The sequence below is a fragment of the Blennius ocellaris genome (genome assembly GCF_963422515.1).
Source record: "Blennius ocellaris genome assembly, chromosome: 20".
NCBI lineage: Eukaryota > Metazoa > Chordata > Actinopteri > Blenniiformes > Blenniidae > Blennius > Blennius ocellaris.
Window position 1 is genome coordinate 13,981,703 of NC_137669.1, and position 19,704 is coordinate 14,001,406.

At 44.8% G+C, this 19,704-nt stretch overlaps 1 protein-coding gene across 1 annotated transcript in view; it reads left to right on the forward strand.

Annotated features, from left to right (window-relative positions):
- znf704 (zinc finger protein 704) overlaps positions 1–19,704 on the forward strand; it is a 46,033-nt gene that overhangs the window by 1,657 nt on the left and 24,672 nt on the right. The window contains exon 2 of the mRNA XM_080516241.1: positions 3,345–3,532. Coding sequence (XP_080372367.1) covers positions 3,345–3,532 — 188 coding nt within the window. The remainder of the gene's footprint in view (positions 1–3,344; positions 3,533–19,704) is intronic.

Sequence of the window (19,704 nt, forward strand, 5' to 3'; positions counted from 1 at the left end):
CTGAAATGCACACCAAGTGTTTAAATTACAAACACGCACACATCAAATCTAAACAAAGACGGATGCGGATGGTTTTTGTCTGGAGACGTTGCTGACCTCGTGAGATCTTTTGAGGTTTGAGGAAATGCTACGCAAACTCTGGGTTTTTGCATAGAGCTGCCCCCCCACCCCCACCCCCCCACAATAGCTGTTGCACAAGACCGTTACAGTCACCGGTGCAGGCCGGAGGAGTGCAGCTGAGGCTGAGAGAGTAGTTCTGTCAGCACAATGGTCAAGTCTCTTTCAGCACGACTCAATTCCCACTGAGGTCGAAAACAAGCCATAAAAAAACGGGGAGGAGGGGTCTCCGCTCTCTGTGTGCCTCTGTGTGCTGGATTCACATGTGCTTCTGTGTTGCTTTGTGTGTGTGTGTGTGTGTGTGTGTGTGTGTGTGTGTGTGTGTGTGTGTGTGTGTGTGTGTGTGTGTGTGTGTGTGTGTGTGTGTGTGTGTGTGTGTGTGTGTGTGTGTGTGTGTGTGTGTGTGTGTGTGTGTGTGTGTGTGTGTGTGTGCATGAGTGTGTAGTAAAGCTTGGGTGTGACCCCACCCCATCCTCCTCATGTGTATTTGTAATGAGTGAGATGTGACTACTTTAAATTTTGGAGTGGGGGGGTTGTTTGTGAGGGCTTGATGCCCCAATTGAGCAGCAGCTGTATGGCCAACAAAGTGGGCAGCCTCAGGTTGGCAACGGGTGGCATGCTCCAAAGAATCTGGAAGCCTGGCACTGTTCCCGGTATGGCAAACGAATGCCCCCCCCCCCTGTTCTGTAAGAGGAGGGGGAGGGGGGGGGGGGGATGCCACTTGTTGCCTTGTTAGTCGGTGCGAGTGTGTGTTGTTGTGCCTGAGCAAAGTTGCATCGATTCCTTAACGCTGCCAAGGAGGCAGTCCCTGTTTTTTGTTGCGCCGTCCTTGCAGTTGTTTGTGTTGATCGAACGCCACCATGGGAGTGAATGAAGCAGCCTTGTTGACAGACGCAGGGTGACTCTTTGTTCTGGAGCGCTGATCCCAGGCAGGCCCGTGGCGGCCCTCACTGGTTGGCTGATCGACGGCGACCATCCCGTCTGTACGCGCATTTAAAAAAAAAAAAATGGGAGTTACTATTGTCATTTCAATTTGCAAAATAACATCCAGTAAAAATCTTAGTGGTTTTTTTGTTGTTGTTTTTTTACATGACCTGTGGTCTTGGGAGTACCATGCCTTCGATTATCTGCTGGATTCAGCTCCATCACTCCCGCCAACCTCAAGTTGGATGAATCGGCATGGAATCTGAGCTGCAATCTACCTAAATGTCACTTTGATCTACTCAAGACATTAAAACAAAATTGTAGATCGAACATCCTCATGAGCTATAAATTGGCTTTTACTGAAGACCACGTGAAGCGCAAGTCTGAAGTCAAATGTTGGAATCGTCAATTATTCATGCATGTTGATGGGGGGGGTTTTTTGGTGGAAGATGTAATGCAAGCGCTCGCCAACAGTGAAGGGCCACGCGAGCAAAAACTGACACAGTTAGGATTTTATGACGTGCTTGATTCTGACCTTTGACCCGTAAAGGTACAAGAAGCTTCACGCTCGGTGAGTCGCTGGCCAAAGCGAGCGGGTTATGAGTATGTGAGCGCGAGAGAGAAGAATGAGGGATGACGATGGGGGAGGAGGAGGAGGGGTGGGTTTCTTCTTTGTGCAGAGGAAACAGACCAAACACCAGCTCTGACATATGCAACTCACATTTCACCACCGATTTGGCACGATTCTCAATTTCCTGGCTCTGCGAAATGCCATCATTCATAAGCCTGTTGAAAGGAAGGCATGGCTGTTAGTTTTATCTGAGAAGTACACTCATCGCGCACACAACACCTAATCTTTCCCGAGCCGGTGTAATCCATCTTGTTGTTTTTACTCAAGTCTGTGTTTTCTCGGCGCGTTTCGCGCACCGTTTATGTGGCCGGCCTCCTTCATGAGTGATACTCGATACTCATCTCTCATGTTCAGTTTTGTTTTTTTTTTAACCTCATTAATCAATAAATTGTTTGCGTGTGTAATATTCTCGGGCGTTGTTGGGTTTTCCACCGTCCAGACTAATGGTATTCTCGACTTCCAGTTGATCTGCGCACGGACACGTTTTACGGCGCACGGGAATGTTTGAACGTTAGCCTCGACAACGCTCCGCCGGAGTGGGCAGCGGTGTGTGTCGCTCTGTTTGCGTTTTGGCTTTCACTTTGTTCCAAAGAGCCTGATGGCTTTGGTTACACACCACCGAGGTGTGTGAGGGTGTGTGTGGGTAGGTGTATGCAGGTATTCATGTGCAAAAATATGCTACATATCACTGTTGTGTAAGAATAGATGATGTAGAGCTGTTTTTTTGGGGGTTTTTTTACATTTTTACAGGTAGGCGTTTGTAAGAGAGTTGTGATTGAACCCATGATATCCCTTTGTGATGGTATGTGTTATTGTGATGCGGAGATGTGCACTCATTGCAGGTCGTGTTTACGGCGGAATACACGATGAGCCTGAAGATGCCAGTTGTTTTTTGTCTTTATTAACAGTGTTCGTCGCTGTTGAAAACAGCGTTCCTTCACTGTGGCCATTGTTCATCCATGTGACAACAAGTTGTAATTTAACAAACATGGTGTTTCTGTACTGGGAGTGGGAATTTAATTGCGCCTCGGTTCTACAAGCTGGTTGTTTAGATGCAAAGGACCCGGCAGCATTTATTCACTGACAGCCGTGCGCTCTTCTGAAAATGTATTGCGTGTACTTATAGTCAAAAGATGTAAATATGTTCAGCAGATTGCATTTATTTTCTCTGAACCTGGTGAGTAATGTAGAAAAGAGTCACACATGTGATTATTAATATGTTTTTACTCTATAAAGCAGGAATAATTCGGAAAATCAAAAGAATAAAAAAAAAAAAATATATATATATATATAAATATTTTTTTATTCTTTTTTTTTTAACTTCAAAATGCTTACACAAGCTAAGACAAAAGCACTTACTGTATTATTTTGGAATGTACTGCATTTATTTTGTTTATCCAGCCTGCCTTATGGAGGCCTGATTGTTTGTTTAGCCATTTTAAACCAAATAATTTCAGATTGAAATGTCAACATCAATCAGTTGGAAACTTACAGGACCCTGATTAAACCATCCTCATTTTACAATAACCCCCCCCCCCCCCGCAATATTGTGGATTTGTGAATACTCCACACAACTTCATATCATCGTTTGTTTTCAGCTCTGCCTTCACTTATTTATGCGAGTTTTTAGTTTCATAACCACTGAATACTTTGTGTTTGCACTCCTCTACAGCACAGCTCAAGTAACGGCGCTCCAGAAGGTCAGAAGATGGAGGGCGGCTGCCTGAGCCCGGAGGCAGTGGAGGAGCAGCGGCTGGCTGACGGCAAGCGCCTCAGCCGGGACCCCGACACCCGATCGGTGTCCCTGCTGGAGCAGAAACGCAAAGTAGTGTCCTCCAGCATCGACGTCCCTCATGCCAGGTAGGACTGTGTGTGTGTGTGTGTGTCAGTGTGCATGTGTGTGTGTGTGTGTCAGTGTGCATGCCAGCGTTTGATTCTCTCCCCGGAGAGATTTTGGCTGGAGTTCACGTACATGCAAAGTTCATTCAAAGTTTATGACATAGATATGTCATCTCACAAATAGGTCAGAGTTGATACAGACTGCCATCCATTTTCCTTTTCTTTTCTTTCTTTTTTTTTTTTTTAAATATCAGAACCTTGAAGCCATTCTGACAGAGAATTGATTACAATGTAATTTGACAGGAGTCCACTTCTGCTCCGTCACATTCATATTTTATCACACACCATCATATATAATAACACCGCACTTCAGCTTCGCCGGCATTGAGGAACTGAGCCTTCCTTGAATCCCACACTGAAATGTGGCAAAGCTTTGATTACACATTTAAAAAGCTGCGTTCCAATTCTTAAGAGAATTCACTTGCTGCCGCCATAACTTGCCGAGACAATGATGGCCTTGGTATTCGAACAACATGCCTCTCGTGGTTTCTCAGATTTCTGCGAAAGCGGCACAGACACAGTGCCATGACATTCATGCTAAATCTCATCAGTTACCCTCTTCAGTGTCTTCCCTGCCCTCTAACAAAGACACTATGGATTGACTGGGTCTTGTGGCTCGGGAGCCGGCATGAACTAATCGGAACAAATATGCTTGAAATCTGTGCGAGAGGAGCAGCGATTGCTTTCATGTTTTTGTTGAAAGTGGGGTACATAATCCATCTGATCCTTCACTTTGCAACACGCGGCCCGCTACAACTGGAAACAATTATCATGTAATGATGCATCAGTTGTTCCTCCACTCTTCCCGTGGTTTTCTTTCCAGTGGGTACACACAGACACACACACACACACACGGACACAAATATTATTTTTTAGAAGGTCAGCATGATCCAGCCACCGAAGCGGCTCCACAATGGGGGCAATTAAACATTAATAGGCAGCAGTGTACAGCATTGGAAGTGCCGCGCACTAAAGAAGCAACACACTTTTACTGTTAAATGCAAAACACTAATACACTGTAAAGAACCGCACTCTTATTGAACGCCGCTCCCCATTACTCGCCTTTATGCCGCCGGAGGAGTAAAATCAATTGCAACTTTAGCTGAAATGTACGGTGAAGTCTCTCCCTTTCCAGCAGCTTCATCACTACACCCTGAGCCATTGCTTTAAAATAATACTTATTTGTTGATGAATCATCGATTTGGTTCTCTCGTGTCGCTCATTAAGTGGAAGGTTTTGTTTTATATTTAATCCATCATATAGATGGGACAGACGTTTTACACCGGCCACACTATAATTACCTTCTTGCATAGGAATGGCAGTAATATTGATGTTTACACGGTTATGGTGAAAAATCCTATCGATTCTCTTACAGCTCCTGTAGAAGCTTGTAGCCTTGTGTCAGGGACAAAAAAACAAACAAAACTTGCTGTTTTTACTTCCACTTAGGCTATCTAGCAACAGAACTGCATGAATTCAAAATGTAACTCAACGATTTAGTCCTGATGGACACGTTTAAGATCCGATGGGACAATTGTTTGCAGTTGTCAATGAAGTAAGATTGTTTTGTTTTGTTTTTTTCCTCCACACATTTTTTTTTTTTTTTTTTGCTTTCGTATCATCTGATATCAGATGCTTTCAGGAACTGTGACAAGACTTTATCCCTTTGAGAGCGGCGACATACTGTACCTGCTGAGATCCTCTATTACGCGTTTCGATTGTGCGCTCCACTCTCTCACGAGCAAGGCTTTATCTCTCCTCTTCTGTGCCTCCCGCCTATCGCCGTCTGTCTGCACGGAGAGCGGGTGGAGGTAAATGAAGGCCACCTGTAGGGAAAACAACAGATGCACAGCCGAGCACATCCTGAATGGTGTCTGCGTTATGTGTGTTTTGGTTCTTCCTCCATATGCTACCGTGGAATCATGTAAACCTCGCATTGTGTTTTTATCTTTACATAAAAGTTTCTCAGATTTTTTAAATTTTTATGCTTTTCTTGGGAGTCATTGAATTTTAATTCAGACGAGTCGACTATAAAATAGTCAAAAACTACAGAAGCTGTCGTGATTATATGCATGCTTTCTTAGTTTTCAGCTTTTCCCGCCAACGAGTGACGAGGAAGACGTGTAATCGCCAAACTAATCACTCTTATCCGTAACTTAAATCACCACGATTTAACCGACGTTGGTCTGCCGCAAACACATGAATCTTTTTGAATGTTGTTTACTGTGTTTTTGACTTGAAATGAAATGCATTATTGTTGTTGTTATTAATACCCTCAAAGTCAGGATGGACTTTCAGGGTTGATTATTTGTCTATAATAGCTCAAATTGCTGAATCAAATTCAGACTATAATGCTTTAAAAAAAAAAAAAAAAAAAAGGTTCACTTCATTTTCACAAATTGAGAATGCGAAACAAGAAAAGTTGGATGTCGCCACACCTTTTGTAGGAGGTGTGAGCCTGAGCTCTTTTCTTCGATGTCACTGCAGTGGCCCCTTCAGTGAACACCACCATTATGGGCTCAGGATTAAGATCCATGGCTCTCATCTTTTGCACACCTGCAACCGATTTTCAGCCTCTCTTGGCACTGGGGAAGTAATGGTGTCGCCGCTGACCAGGGAGTGAGGCTTTATCTCTTATAGAGACAGGGGGAGGGGGGGCAGTGGTGGAAAGGAGACAAGGGAGTACTCTGAAAAATAGGGTAAATGTATGTGTGTGTGCAGTGGAGAAGAAAAGGGTAAAGGAGATGGAGAGAGCATGTGTACAAGTATGTCGCTGTGAAGATAACAGCCAAAGAGTGAGGGGAGAGAGAACGCCTGGGGATTTTTATTTTTTTTATTTTTTTATTTTTTTTGTCAGAGCCAAGTCTCCAGGGAAGTCTGACCTTGAGGTTGTTAATTGCACTCTTAAAAAAAAAAAGTTGCCTTTCTGCCGGTGATTTACCAGGAGAACGTCTGGCGGTCTGAAAGGTTCTCCAGGACCCCTCACAGCCCAGCAGACGATGGCTTTCCTGCCTCACCTGGGAGCCGCCGGAGTACCGGAATGCCACGTCTGCAATCACTGGGGGGGGAATAGGAGGAAAAATGACAGTGGGCCATATAAGATGTTGGCCCTCGGGGACTCTGTGTAGCTACATTTCACGGCGCTGTCAGCGGGTCCACTTCTCATTACGTTATTGAGTGGCCTCCTTCATCGCATTTGTTTACAGCACGTTTACTTACCCTGCTTTTTGTCAGATCTTGCACCAAAGAAATCAATAGGTGTCATTCAGTGATTGACCTGTTTCTGCATTAACCCCCCCCCCCCCACACACACCGACTCCCAAATGCCCAAAGAAATTGTGTCCTTCATGAAATCTTTTTGTTTTGTTCTTGAAGACGCCCAGGCTGAGATTGCTCACTGCCGCAGTTTGTTTCTGGAACGATTCTGTCTTCACGGTATTATCAGACCTCTCGACACGCTGTCAGGCTGTGGTCTGAGGCGGCGGCTGGGCCTGCTCCTTCCTCCGAGGTCTGATGTCCCCCCCCCCCCCCCCCCCCCCCCCCCCTTTGCAGGAAACGGTCAATTGTAACGAGAGCCGGCGGGGGCCGACCACTGGAAGCCAACGGCCTGGGTTTTGACAAATAGTGTTCTGGAGACTAATTGCGAGCAAGTACAGTCCAACCTCAGTTGAAAGGGAAATCAAGAGAGCGCTTTGCTTATTGTTGCAAAACCTCAAAACAAACAGATGTGAGGGTTCAAAAACCGCTGTTGTCATATTGCCCGGGTCCGGTCTTCTGTTTCTGTTGTTCGCATTTATGTGAATGGATCTACTTGTTGTTGCACATCTGCAACGTTTATTTTCCCCCCGTGTGAAACCCCAACAAAGTGACCGCATGTGATTTTGATTTTAGAAACAAAGAACTATGAATCGATACGAGGAATCTGGAGGGGCTGGGCAATGCCAAAGTTCACTGCCAAAGAAAAAAAAACCCATTTGTTATTGTTGATCAGTGTGTTTGCAAATCACCCCTGTTCGGTGGACCACGTGCTGCGGCCACGTCGCCCCCGTCCATCAGCCAACTCGGGCATGGAACAAGGCCAAAGGCACAGAGAGGACCAGAGGGACTGTCAAATTACCGCTTGTTTTTTGTTTTTTTTCTCTTTTTTTTTTTATAAAGTAGCGTGGCTCGTAATCTGCTTGTTTACCTTCTGTCAGTGATTTGGGTTTTTTTTCTGCCTTTTTGTACAACACCGTCACGACTCCTGGTGGTTTTTGCACAACATGTTTGTGTTTGCGGTGAAGGAGGGCGTTTTGAGTTTTGAGAGGAGGAGGAGGAGGAGGAGGAGGAGGAGCAGGAGGAGCAGGAGGAGGAGGAGGAGGAGGAGGAGGAGGAGGAGGAGGAGGAGGAGAATGGCCCGCGTCCTCCAGAACAGTTCAGGTTCTCCAGGGAGGGAGCAGCAGAGAGAGTAATGCTCGGCGTTCGCCAAATAAAACAGTTTTTCTGGTTTGGATGCCAGAAACGGCCAGAAACCACGAGATTACCATCTGAAAGGACGACAACAAGGACTTTCTTTCTTTCTTTCTTTCTTTCTTTCTTTCTTCCTCTCTTTCTTTCTTTCTTTCTCCCTCTCTTTCTTTCTTTCTTTCTCCCTCTCTTTCTTTCTTTCTTTCTCCCTCTCTTTCTTTCTTTCTCCCTCTCTTGCTCCACTAATCTCTGCATGCTATGATCTGATTGCATGTAGTTGTTTTATCGGGCCAATCTGATAGTCATAATATTTGAAACATGGCTGAACTGTGGTAGATTTCATATAAAAAAAAAAAAAGAAAATTCAGTCTACAACTGTAACTAAGCGCTTTGTGTTTAAGTTTGAACGATCTATATATATGTCTCCATCATTATGACAACTTCCAGAGGCTGTTTTCAACAAGACCTCCTTTTTGCTGTGCAATAAATTTGAACCTGATTAGAACCGTATTGTGGCCAGTAGATCGAGAGAGAACCTGTTGATCATCAAATTGAATATCCTGAAAAAAGTGTCTCAAACCGCCGTCGCACGATTCCCACATCCAACTCTTCTTTTTGTATTTTCCTCCATGCGGAGGAGGAAGAGAAACAAGAATCAATCAATTTTGGATCAAGTCCACCTTTCTCCCAGTAAGATTAGCCGTCACTCAAAATGTTTGTGGTTGAGTATATTGGTGTCATTTGGCCCCGCCTCCTCTGCGTCCAGGTCTTCGGGGAAGGTTTTAAGATGGGGATTTTGGATATTCTACAGGTTTGTTCATCACAACAGGCTGCTTCATTATCTAGAAGCCTCGATAAGAAAAGCCCCGGCTTTATACCAGCCAGTGGGGACAAGCCTAAGGTTCTTACACTGGCTTATGGGGGGTTAAAGGGTCTCTGATTATATCTCAGGACCAGGTGCATTCATGTTTTAAAAGGGATCAGCAGAGTCTTCAGATCAATTCCAGGCACATCAGCGAACCAGTGTAAACATGCTTGAATTAGAGTGATATGATCTCATTTGTTGTCAGCGTTGCGCAGTGACTATCATGTGCATCGCTGTAATATCAGCCTGGTTCTCTAACCTCCCACTTTTCATCTTTGGTTCCTCAGAGTGATATAACTCAGTATAATGAGACAAAATGAGATCTTCTCCATGGTGGAAAAAAAAGAATAAATGTGCAGGAGAGCAGAGACTAAAGCTTTTTTTTTCTGTGCCATCGGCTGTCATTGTGATTTTCAAGCGTGAAGGTTTGTTTTTTTCTTCCCGTCGGAGCATACGTTATTAAACAGTGATGTAGAAGGATACTTTTGTTCTGGCGATATTTCTTGGGTCATTCTATCGCACACAAAAAAAAGCTGGTGTCGACACAACGGCCAGCTCTGCTGACAAATGCCTTCAAGAAAGGAGTTTGAATTCCCCTGTGCTGTTTGTCAGGTCTCTTCTCTTCAGAGCATAAAAAAAAATCACCTAAATTGCCTGTGAAATTCTAATCTCAGATACAGGTTGAGCATTCATGAATCCGCCCCAGTGTGTTGAGCAACTCCGCTTTAGATTTATTACACCTCCGCGACACAAAGGCAAGAGCCCTTGCATCTTTGTCAATATCTGAGGTACGTGAGCGCGAGCCACATGGAGCTGATCTCCCGGCTCATTCGACGGGCTCCGGCTCCCAAGACAACAGCCACCTGTGATGCCGCAGGACTTGGAGTTGTGAGTTTAAATTTATATGCAAATTACCTCTTTAATTAATTGCGTGGAATACCCGTTAGTGTGAGTGGGACCATTAACCATGGATTAGTAGGCGGTTGGCCTGAATCCACTGTGATCTTTCGCCAAAGGTCCAGACCTTGGAATGTAGGGCTGAACTCGACTAACTTATATTGATTTTAAAGAAAAGACTGTGCTGTTTATCTAAATAATGTATTTAATGCCCAAAATGTCCCGTGGCTGATGACTGGGAGTGTCAGTGAGTCATCGTGTTCAGCAATCATTTCCCAGCCATCAGCACGAATCTATTTCCAGTTATCGACGTCGTAAATAAACGTAATGCTGCTTCTTGGGGAGTTTGAACATTCGTTATGACCGTTGGAGGGGCGAGACTAATTGTGTCAGTGTGACGGCACCGATGTCACGGATCAACAGATGAATCAATCTAAAGCCTCGCAGAGAATCCGACCAAGATGCTAATTTGTTCTACATGGCTATTGTATCTGTGAGAGACTTTTGAGCTCAATCATCCCTTGTCAGTTATCTATAATGCATAGTCCAGGGCCCCAAAGCCCATGTTTATGTGACAGTTGGCTCCGTCGGTTCTCTGCCGCCCCCGGACTAATCTATCGCCCTGGCTTTAATGGACTGACGGCACTGAACGCTGTCGGAAAGAAGAGCTCTAATTGATTCTATTGATGGATGTGCATTATGGTCATCGAGAGTGTATACAAGGTGGCACTAATTACCGCCAGTGTCAAGTGTCGCAGATCGTACCCAAACAGCAGCTCTAATGACACGTGGCTACTTCATCCGCCAACCGACTAAAACTGGCGTAAAACAAACCTAAGGTTTGTTTTTAATGGCTTTTTTTTGACCATCTGCTATATCTGCTTATCTCGTTTATATTATTTTAATTGTTTAGCCAACAAACAAAAAAATAAAGTTTTTGCTTGCTGCTTGTTTAAAGACTTTGGTTTTCTTTTGCTGCAGAACAAAGGCTCCGACAGCAAAGAGTCAAAAGCACAAATTTTGAGTCAAAAAAGTGGAGTGCCTCAGGTTTGTAAATTCAATCGTTTGCCTCCTCCTGTCCAATAATTTTGGAATTAATGTGACCGCTTTGACCGAGGCAAAGTTTTGGTTTGGGGCAAAGACATTGAGACACATCGGGGAGGCGACGAGCTTCACAAGGCGAACCTATTAAAAAACAACCCCACCCCTGCAGAAGTGCCCCCTCCCCGCATTATTTCTAATTATGGCCATCAATTTTGAAGCTCCATTGACCTGTCTGTTTTAAATTATTGATATCTGCCAGACTGACAGGCTTTATTAATTAAAATGGAGATGTACTAATTAAGAGCACGGCATGAGGGTGTCATAATTGTAGCCCCTTTTTAATTTGAGTGTCACACATCAGTTTTATCGCGGTTTAGCAGAGTGGGCGCGGCGTGCCAGAGCGCTGATGAAGGTGGGCTGGAGGTGCCCCAGTTTGACTCTTGTGTCTGGGCGTGCGTTTACCCCGGTCTCCTGCTAGCGTCCATCATTTGATAGCGCCGCATTTGGCACTCTGCAGACTGCCAGCACCGCCTTCTTTAAAGAAGAGATACGATAATGAGCCTCTTCTTTGTTCATGACCGTTTGCATAAGAACATTCGTTAGTTTTTTGTTTTTTTGTTATAGCCTGGGGAGACGAGTAAATTATATTTAAAGAACTCGTTCGTCCCATGAGCTGCTCTCGATTTACCCCCGATGTAAGCTCTTTCTTGGATCTTTCTTGGGTCTTTCCATTGGTTTCCCTGATGAGAGTCTGTTTTGAAATTAAAAGTGGAAACATGCTGCGAAGAGCTGCTACTGCCAAACATGGAAGTATGGCTTGTTGAGTGCAGCTCAGTACGTCTGTTCATCAGAATACATACATGACTCGTATGCACGTTCGAGGACATTATCAGGCGCCGACGTGCTGCTGTGATATATATATATATATATATATATCTCAGCCATGCTGTATTACTCATCGGCCTCATCTCTCCCCGTCTGCCTCTCATGTGCTCCTCGCAGTCATATCAGGTCAGTACACAGGTGTCTTCCAGAAAAAAAGTGTTGGAACGCGCAGCCGCCGAGAGCAGTCCTACATTTCCTCGTGTGTCCTCGGTTTTCCCAAAGCAAAGCTCTGATTGATCGCCAGCATCCTCTGATGCGGCTAATAGCTTTTGTCCCGATCCTAATGACAGGCGAGTTATTGACCACGATAGAACACAAATTACCTGCTCATTAGCCGTTTGAAACGACGGGATGCACCACCTTCCCCTCGCAAAAGCTGACCTTGAACTCCCAAAGTGCCCTTCGGTTGTCTAAAAAGACACGTGTTGAAAGCAAACGAGCGAATGAGTTTTCACCGGGATCACAGTCTGTCTGTCAGATGATTTAAGGTAGCCCGCCAAGCCACAAAACTAATAATTACAGTGGTGGGACACGTTTCTTTGGATTAAACTATGCCTTGATGTGATCCCACCATGTAACAAATCAAAACCATGATATCTACACGCCGTTAATCTCCAGATGTGTTGTGAACACACCTTCTGGACCAACAGATGTATAAAAGATACTCACACCGTGGGAGAGGCTGTAATGCGTTTAGCGTGGCTGCATGTAATTTCACCTCGGCGAGAGAGAGAGAGGGGAAAAAAAACAAATCTTTTCAACAGCATTTGTGTATTTAAAGACCTTTCTGCATAGATTACCTTCATTTATCATTTAGTCTTGCGGCGGAACGATTTTTAAAACTGGAATCGCAAAGTGAGAAAGCCATTTCATCTACACAGTATCTCAACTGTTGGCATCTTTGAAGTTTTTTTTTCATTGCCTTCAAATCGTCTGCTCACTGGTATAACACAGGCACTTAGTCAAAAGTCTACCACAGATGCCTTTCTCAACAAAAAAAAGACCTTATGTTGTGAAAAGGGAGTCATAAAGTTAATTGAAAGTTGGCCATTTGCTGGTCTGACATCGAAGAACCATCTGGTGTGGCTGATCTACATAAACTCTTGTCGAATAAGACAACAGTGCAATATCCTTTTACTTCATAATCCAATAAGGGGCCTCTGTGGTCTTTGGTGTCTCCAGTTAAGATCTAAAGCTGCGAGTAGGCACCAGACCAGAACTGTAAATAGGAGGCCAGGCGCTTCCAGAGGACATTTTTTTTTATGTGATGCATCATCTGCCAGCTGACTTGGACAGCTTCGTGTTGCAGAGTTGAGCCTTACAAAAAAAAAAAATGAAACAGAAACAGCAAATATTTTTTAGGGGGAAAAAAAACTCTGTGGGACCTCAAGGGGGTAGACTTTTGCGGTATTATAATAAATTGCATTTAGAAGTTTTGAAACATCCTTTCATCTTGGATGTCGTACTTGTGTTTTGAGGTTTAACGTGACTTCAGTCTGACGTTGCAAAGCCTTGAGATGCATAAACCGCCTTCTGTGGTGGAGAAGATTTGAGTGGTGGGATCCAGCTGCACCGTAAACGCACCCAAACATAATTGCCCCCTGTCGCACGCAGCCCACCCTTCAAATGGGATGACGCGTGGATTGTTGCGTCAACTCTCTGTAATATTCTCTCCGTCTCCCACAACTCACTTTCTCTTTGTCTCTCTCTCCCGCTCTCCCTTCGCCATCCTTTGTTCCTCAAAGACATTTGTCATCAGCTTCACTCGCTTCACCTGCAAGCTGGTTCCTCTCCACACACACACACACACACACACACACACACACACACACACACACACACACACACACACACACACACACACACACACACACACACACACACACACACACACACACACGCTCGTGCACACAAGCCCTGAAGGCAAAGGTGAGTTTTCCACAGTTGTGCTCTGCTTCAGGTTGTCCCTTGTCGCTGTTCGGAACAGCTTGAACGTGGGTAAACAGCCAACGGTGGCACCACCAGCTTTGAGGTGGATTATGAGGGGGGGTCTTTGTGTGTTTGGTTGGAGGGTGGTGCGGGTGGGCACATTGGAGATGGTGGTGGAATTCCAAAGACAGCTGGTACATTTGCCCCCTGAACCCCCCCCCCCCCCCCATTTGGAGCTCTTGTTCAGACTATCTCCTGTTTTCCTCAAGACACACACACACACACACCACCCCCACCGCTGCAGAGCTCTTAATATCAACAAAGCTGCAGTTTGGCCAAACTATAGATTCATTACCTCCATCCCTCCATCCCTCCATCCCTCCCTCCCTCCCTCCCTCCCTCCTCTCTCTCGCCCTTCCCCGTAAACAATAGGAAACAGCGGCTTCTGTCACGTGAGCCGGCGGCATCTGCAGGCGAGCTTGTTATTGTTTTGGTTTGCTGAACTTGACTTTTTAAGGTTCCCGTCGAGTGTTTTGCCAAACTATGAAGCCGATGATCTCCATGCACGCCTTTGCATGCGTGCCCGACTACGTCTTTGTGTGTTGATCATGGTTGCGTGACCTCGCTATCAGCTGAAAACGGATGTGTTCAGGAGGGACTTTTCTCTTTTGCCCTTTCGCTTACTCTACTTTCCTCCTTCTTTCTGCATACCTCTCTCGTTTTTTTGTTTGTTTTGCAGCCGTTTGAAGCATATATAGCTTTGATGGAGGGAAACATAGCACCCCCATCTCACACACACACACACACACACATACACACACACACACACACAAATAAAATCATCTTCTTGAGTTAGATTTGCCAAGATGCACACAAACCATGTTGCACAGCCACACGTCCATATGGCATGCATAATTCATGACCTCCCATTGACATCTATGTAAACATGGGCGCTTCCTCCAACTTCCCTATAGAAGCTCTTTGAAGAAAGGATCTTTGAGTTGACGCAGACTCTTTAAAATGACTCCACTTGAGCCACAAAGTTTTATTCAAGAAACGGCTTATTTAATGGAGGTTATTGTTTTTAAATCCTTTGCAGACTTTCCTCGCGATGCACGTCAGTCCAATCTCCTCGCCGTGCAGTTTCTCTCCGAATAGGTCAGCTTTGATGGCTGGTGTTGTGTACTGTATTGAATCAGTGGTAAATGTTTTCCCGTGTGGCAGATCATGTTTCACTGATGTTCTCGGAGACAAAGAGCAAACCTCCTCCTCCACTACCTCACTCCATCGCTCCTTGCTCCCTTTTGTCTGTTTACACAGTCCACTTTTTCCTCTTACTGTCCAGTCCTCTCCCTTTCCATTTTATTCCCCCCATCACTCCTTCATTGTTTACCCCCCCACTGGCCCGGATGACAGCATGAGCTTTCCAATGTTGCTTTGTGTCACATTCTTTTTCCCTCTCCTGCCTTCATCTCTCCTAACTCACTGTATCCTTCTTGCTTTCTCCATCTCTGTTTTCCCGCTCATTTCCCCCTCCGTCCCCCTCATGATCTGTGTCTCCCACCCTCCCACACTCGAGCCCTCCCTCCCTTCCTTTGTCTTCTCTCCCCACTGCCTGCTTTGTGTGTATGTGTGTGTGTGTGTGTGTGCGTGTGTGTGTGTTTTCCTCTGACTGACAGAGAGAGATGTTAACCCACTGCTGAGCTGCATGCTGGTGTGGCGGAGCAGGCAGTATGGCTAACTTAAACCAGCATATAAAATCAGTAATGACAAGCACTGCGAGGCACATACAGGATGATTATCTGAGCTTTGTCTGACAAAGACCTGTTGTGCAGCGACGGAACCAACCCTCTTGGGAATTCCAAATTGCACTGAGCCGAGATTTTACTTTTCTCCTCTGTCCAGTTGGCTTTCCTGCCAGGGAAATGTTCATTATACTGAAAAACATGCGGAATACTGAACATGTATGCAGATGGAATACTTACAGAACACACACACACACACATTTACAATTAACTATGCAAATATACCCATCATTTGCAGTTAACCCCCACAGGAAGGGTTAATGATTAATGATTTGTGCGCAATCACCCATCTAAAAACTGATTATTATATCACAAACAGACAGAAAACAAGCAGTCTTCCACACAATTTCATGTTTAGAGACTCGGTCCATTTTGTTGTTTTTTTTTTTTTGTTTGTTTATCTTTTGATTGCAGGCAGTCGCAAGCGGAGGCACGCAGCACTGACCCAAATGCTAAGTGACAATTGGCACGTTAGCCGGCTGAAAGTGTCCATCAATTTGTTGCCTCGCTCGCAGCGGCTGGGAGCGTCGGTGCTCGAGATGTGAGCGGCATAATGATGCGCATACACAGGTGGTGGCAGTGTAACTCACAAGTCCATACACATTTACGTAGCTTAAGGGCTTCGGCCGTCCGCTGTTTCTTTTTAACGCCGGAATTGAGAGCCACCATTTGCGAACCCTTGTGTATTCCGAAGTCGGTCCGCGCGTTAAGACGCACGGCTTTGTTTCGAAGAATGCCGATCTCCCGGACAATTACAAAGAGTCAATGAAGTCAGTGTGAAGCGTTTGTGTTTGCCGGACTCATTGATTCTTTTAGTTGCTGCTGTTTCCATTTCAGGAGGACTACTATGCCCCGGCGTATTCTTTTTTTTGAAACAATATACCGCACTGAGCACTATATTTGGCACGAGAAGTGATTCTTTTTTAAATTGATATCCCAAGTGGTGACAACATACAAAGTGTGGCAAACATAAATGAATATTGAATAAATGAATCAATATTTCCATGTTCGTTTTGTTGTTGTACTTGGAAAATAGGACAATTTCTCTTTGATAGACTTTGAAATAGTTTGTCTTTCAGACAAAAGGGTAATTTCCACGACAAACTATTTCAATAATCACTGTTTTCTGTGATCCGACTCGACACAGTGCAGCTCTGTACTTTGTGTGTTTTTTTGTTTTTTTTGTTGTTTTTTCAATATTGCACTTTCAAGGAAACACAAAAAGACAAACAACAAGGTTAATTGGTCTCCCGAACAAATTCATTTTCAACCCTGGCGTGTTTTCAGGCAAAGCTGGATTCTCGTGCACAAAACACTGAGGGATTGAGTCAGATGATGTTCTTGGTGCACGCGAACCCATCTGATCACTTTATCCAATGAGGCAATCTCACCTCCCGGTCAGAAAGAGTTCAAATAGATGAAGTCGCCGCTTAAACGCCCAAAAAAATATATAGGAAAGTTTGAAAGGTATTTGTAAAGAAGCAAACGAGCATTAATGTGATGGTGTAGTCACACAAAGTCTACATGGGATAATGGAGCAGAGCAGTCTTTGTGTGGACTTGTTGACATGGTTGAGGAGGGGGAAAAAAAAGGGAGGGGTGGGCTTCACTGTCTCTCCCTTTCCTCGTCTCTCTGGCTCCCTCTCGCCTTTCTCGTGGTGTTTTCTTTTTTTTTTTTTCCTTCCTTCGGTCACGGCTGTCTCTTCATGGTTGGTGTCACATCCTCGTACCACATAGCAGTAAATTAATCAGAGATGATGCTCGCCTGATGGAGACCTTCCCCCAAAGCACAGTCTTCTTCCTGCCCCCCCCCCCCCCCCATTTCTTTCACCTCTGATTGTTTTTCTCCACGAGACCAAACAATGTTGACCAGCTCTTGATTTATGTTGACTATATATATACACACTTTACCAACAAATGGCACGAGGACAAAGAGAAAAGGCAGTTTGCTGCTTCTCAAGTGTTCCTCTATAGTGAACGCAAACAATCCCGACTGCAGGTATATATAATACATTTGCCCTGAAGGAATGTGCCCTAATGTTTTGCACAAAAAGCTCCACTCAGTTGCTCATCTCGTGATAAAAAAAAAAAGAAAAGTTAAACATTGCACAAAGAGCAAAGAAACGGGAAAAGGAAGAGGACGCACGGTGAGGGGGGGGTGAGAGTATAGGGGGGAGGGGAATAAGTAAAAGGCCTATAGGTGAATGTTGGCGAGTGGATCCTTTGTCCTGCCTGGAGGCTGTGTGAAGCGATTGGACCAGCTGATAGGTCTTTTATAATGCTCTCCATCGGCTCAATCTCCAGAGGTTTTATGAGCACCTTCAGCAAACACACACACACACACAGCCACTGCCCCCCCCCCCCCCCCCCCCTTTCCTTCCTTCGAAGTGTAATTGGGGAAAAAGAGGGCCCCTTACCCCGGTGTGTGTGTGTGTGTGTGTGTGTGTGTGTGTGTGTGTGTGTGTGTGTGTGTGTGTATATATGTATTGCTCTCCTGGGAGCCGAGGGGACGGAGGTGTGTATGGGAGCGTGGGCGTGTGTCCGTTGGTGTCTGCTGTGGTTAAAGCCAAGGTGTTTATAATCAAGCGCAGCAGTGATAAAAGGGTGCTTGGGTGTGTTTATGTCTGTGGTTTATGGCACTTATTGGCAGGTTGTGTGTGTGTGTGTGTGTGTGTGTGTGTGTGTGTGTGTGTGTGTGTGTGTGTGTGTGTGTGTGTGTGTGTGTGTGTGTGTGTGTGTGTGTGTGTGTGTGTGTGTGTGTGTGTGTGTGTGTGTGTGTGTGTGTGTGTATGTCCAGAGGGCAGGTGGAAAGAAAGGAGCACTCAGTGGCTAAATCGTGCTGCTCAGAGAACCCCTGCTATCACCGCCGCCCCTCATCACTAAACACCTTAAAGAAGTGCATAACACTGGTGAGTTGAAAAGGGAGCTGATGGTGTGGATTCCATTGGTCGTCAGTCCTTGGTGGAGAAACGGTAGAAGAAAGACGGGGAAAGGACAAAGGAGACCCTCATAAAAAAAAAAAAGATGTGCTTTGTGTCAACCATAGAGGAATTTGACTGTCGGCAGCGTAAATTATTATTATGACTCAGGAGAAAAACTGTTCTATAAGTTTTTCCATTCAGTCTCATAAAATTTTAATTATTGTCTTTTCATTACACATTCTTTCTGATGACAGAATGTGCTCAAAAGCTAAAACGCAGACCTTAATAAAGAATGGTTAGTTAATAACTCATGATAATAATTACTTAATAATTACTTCATCCATAAATCCCCTCAGAATATGAAGATATAATTTGGGTTGATGCTAATATGTGTCTGACTGCAAACTTGAAGGAATTACTGGAGAACTTCTGCTGCTTCGCCAACCATCTATAACTAGAATACAGCTTAAAAAAAACCTCTGTCATATTTTTGCTTCTGTAATATTCCACATATCAGTTGTGTTGTTTAAAGCCAGCAGTTGTCTTGGCTGTCTTTACGACTGCTTGTAGTTTGTATGTATAGATATGTACAAATGTTATGGTTTAATGTCTCAGTTAACAGCTATGACACAGTGCATGTCTTTTTTTTTTTTTTTTACATTCAAAGGGATTTTGTTTCATGACACATAGCTACTTTAGATACAGTAGGTTTCATTCCGGAGCTATTTTTTTGATCAGCGCCTGTCAAGTGTTTCAGCGACTGGATTTATTAAGTTACCAGAGTCAGACCTCAGGTAAAATAAATCATGGTATACCACAGGCGGGAAATAAAAAGACGTAACGGAATCACATAAAAAAAAAAAAAGACCTCCTCTGATGTTTGTTTTCCCTGCTACAGCTCCACTCTTCATTTATTTCTGACACCGGGATCAGATGCCTCCATTCCGCCGGCTTTGCTTCAGCTTCAGCCCTTTGTTTACTCCGAGACTGCACCGTATGGTTCCACACACACACACACACACACACATGCACACATATATATGTAAAATGTGATATAATGACAGCTGAAGGAGAGGAGCGGCTTCGTTTAAACGAGAGAAGGAACAGAGTGAGATTTTCACTCGCCAGCCGCTTTAAAGGTTGCCCTGACCCGTAGCTGCTCCCTTTGTTCACATCAGCAGACTCTCTCCGACTCTCCCACGGTCACGTATACATTCACATCGCCGGAGTGTGTTCAGGAATATACACATCTCACAGAAAGTGACACTTGCACGTGCGCACACACACACACACACACAGGCACATGCACACATGAGGCCAAATGAGTAGCTTGAAGCTGTGA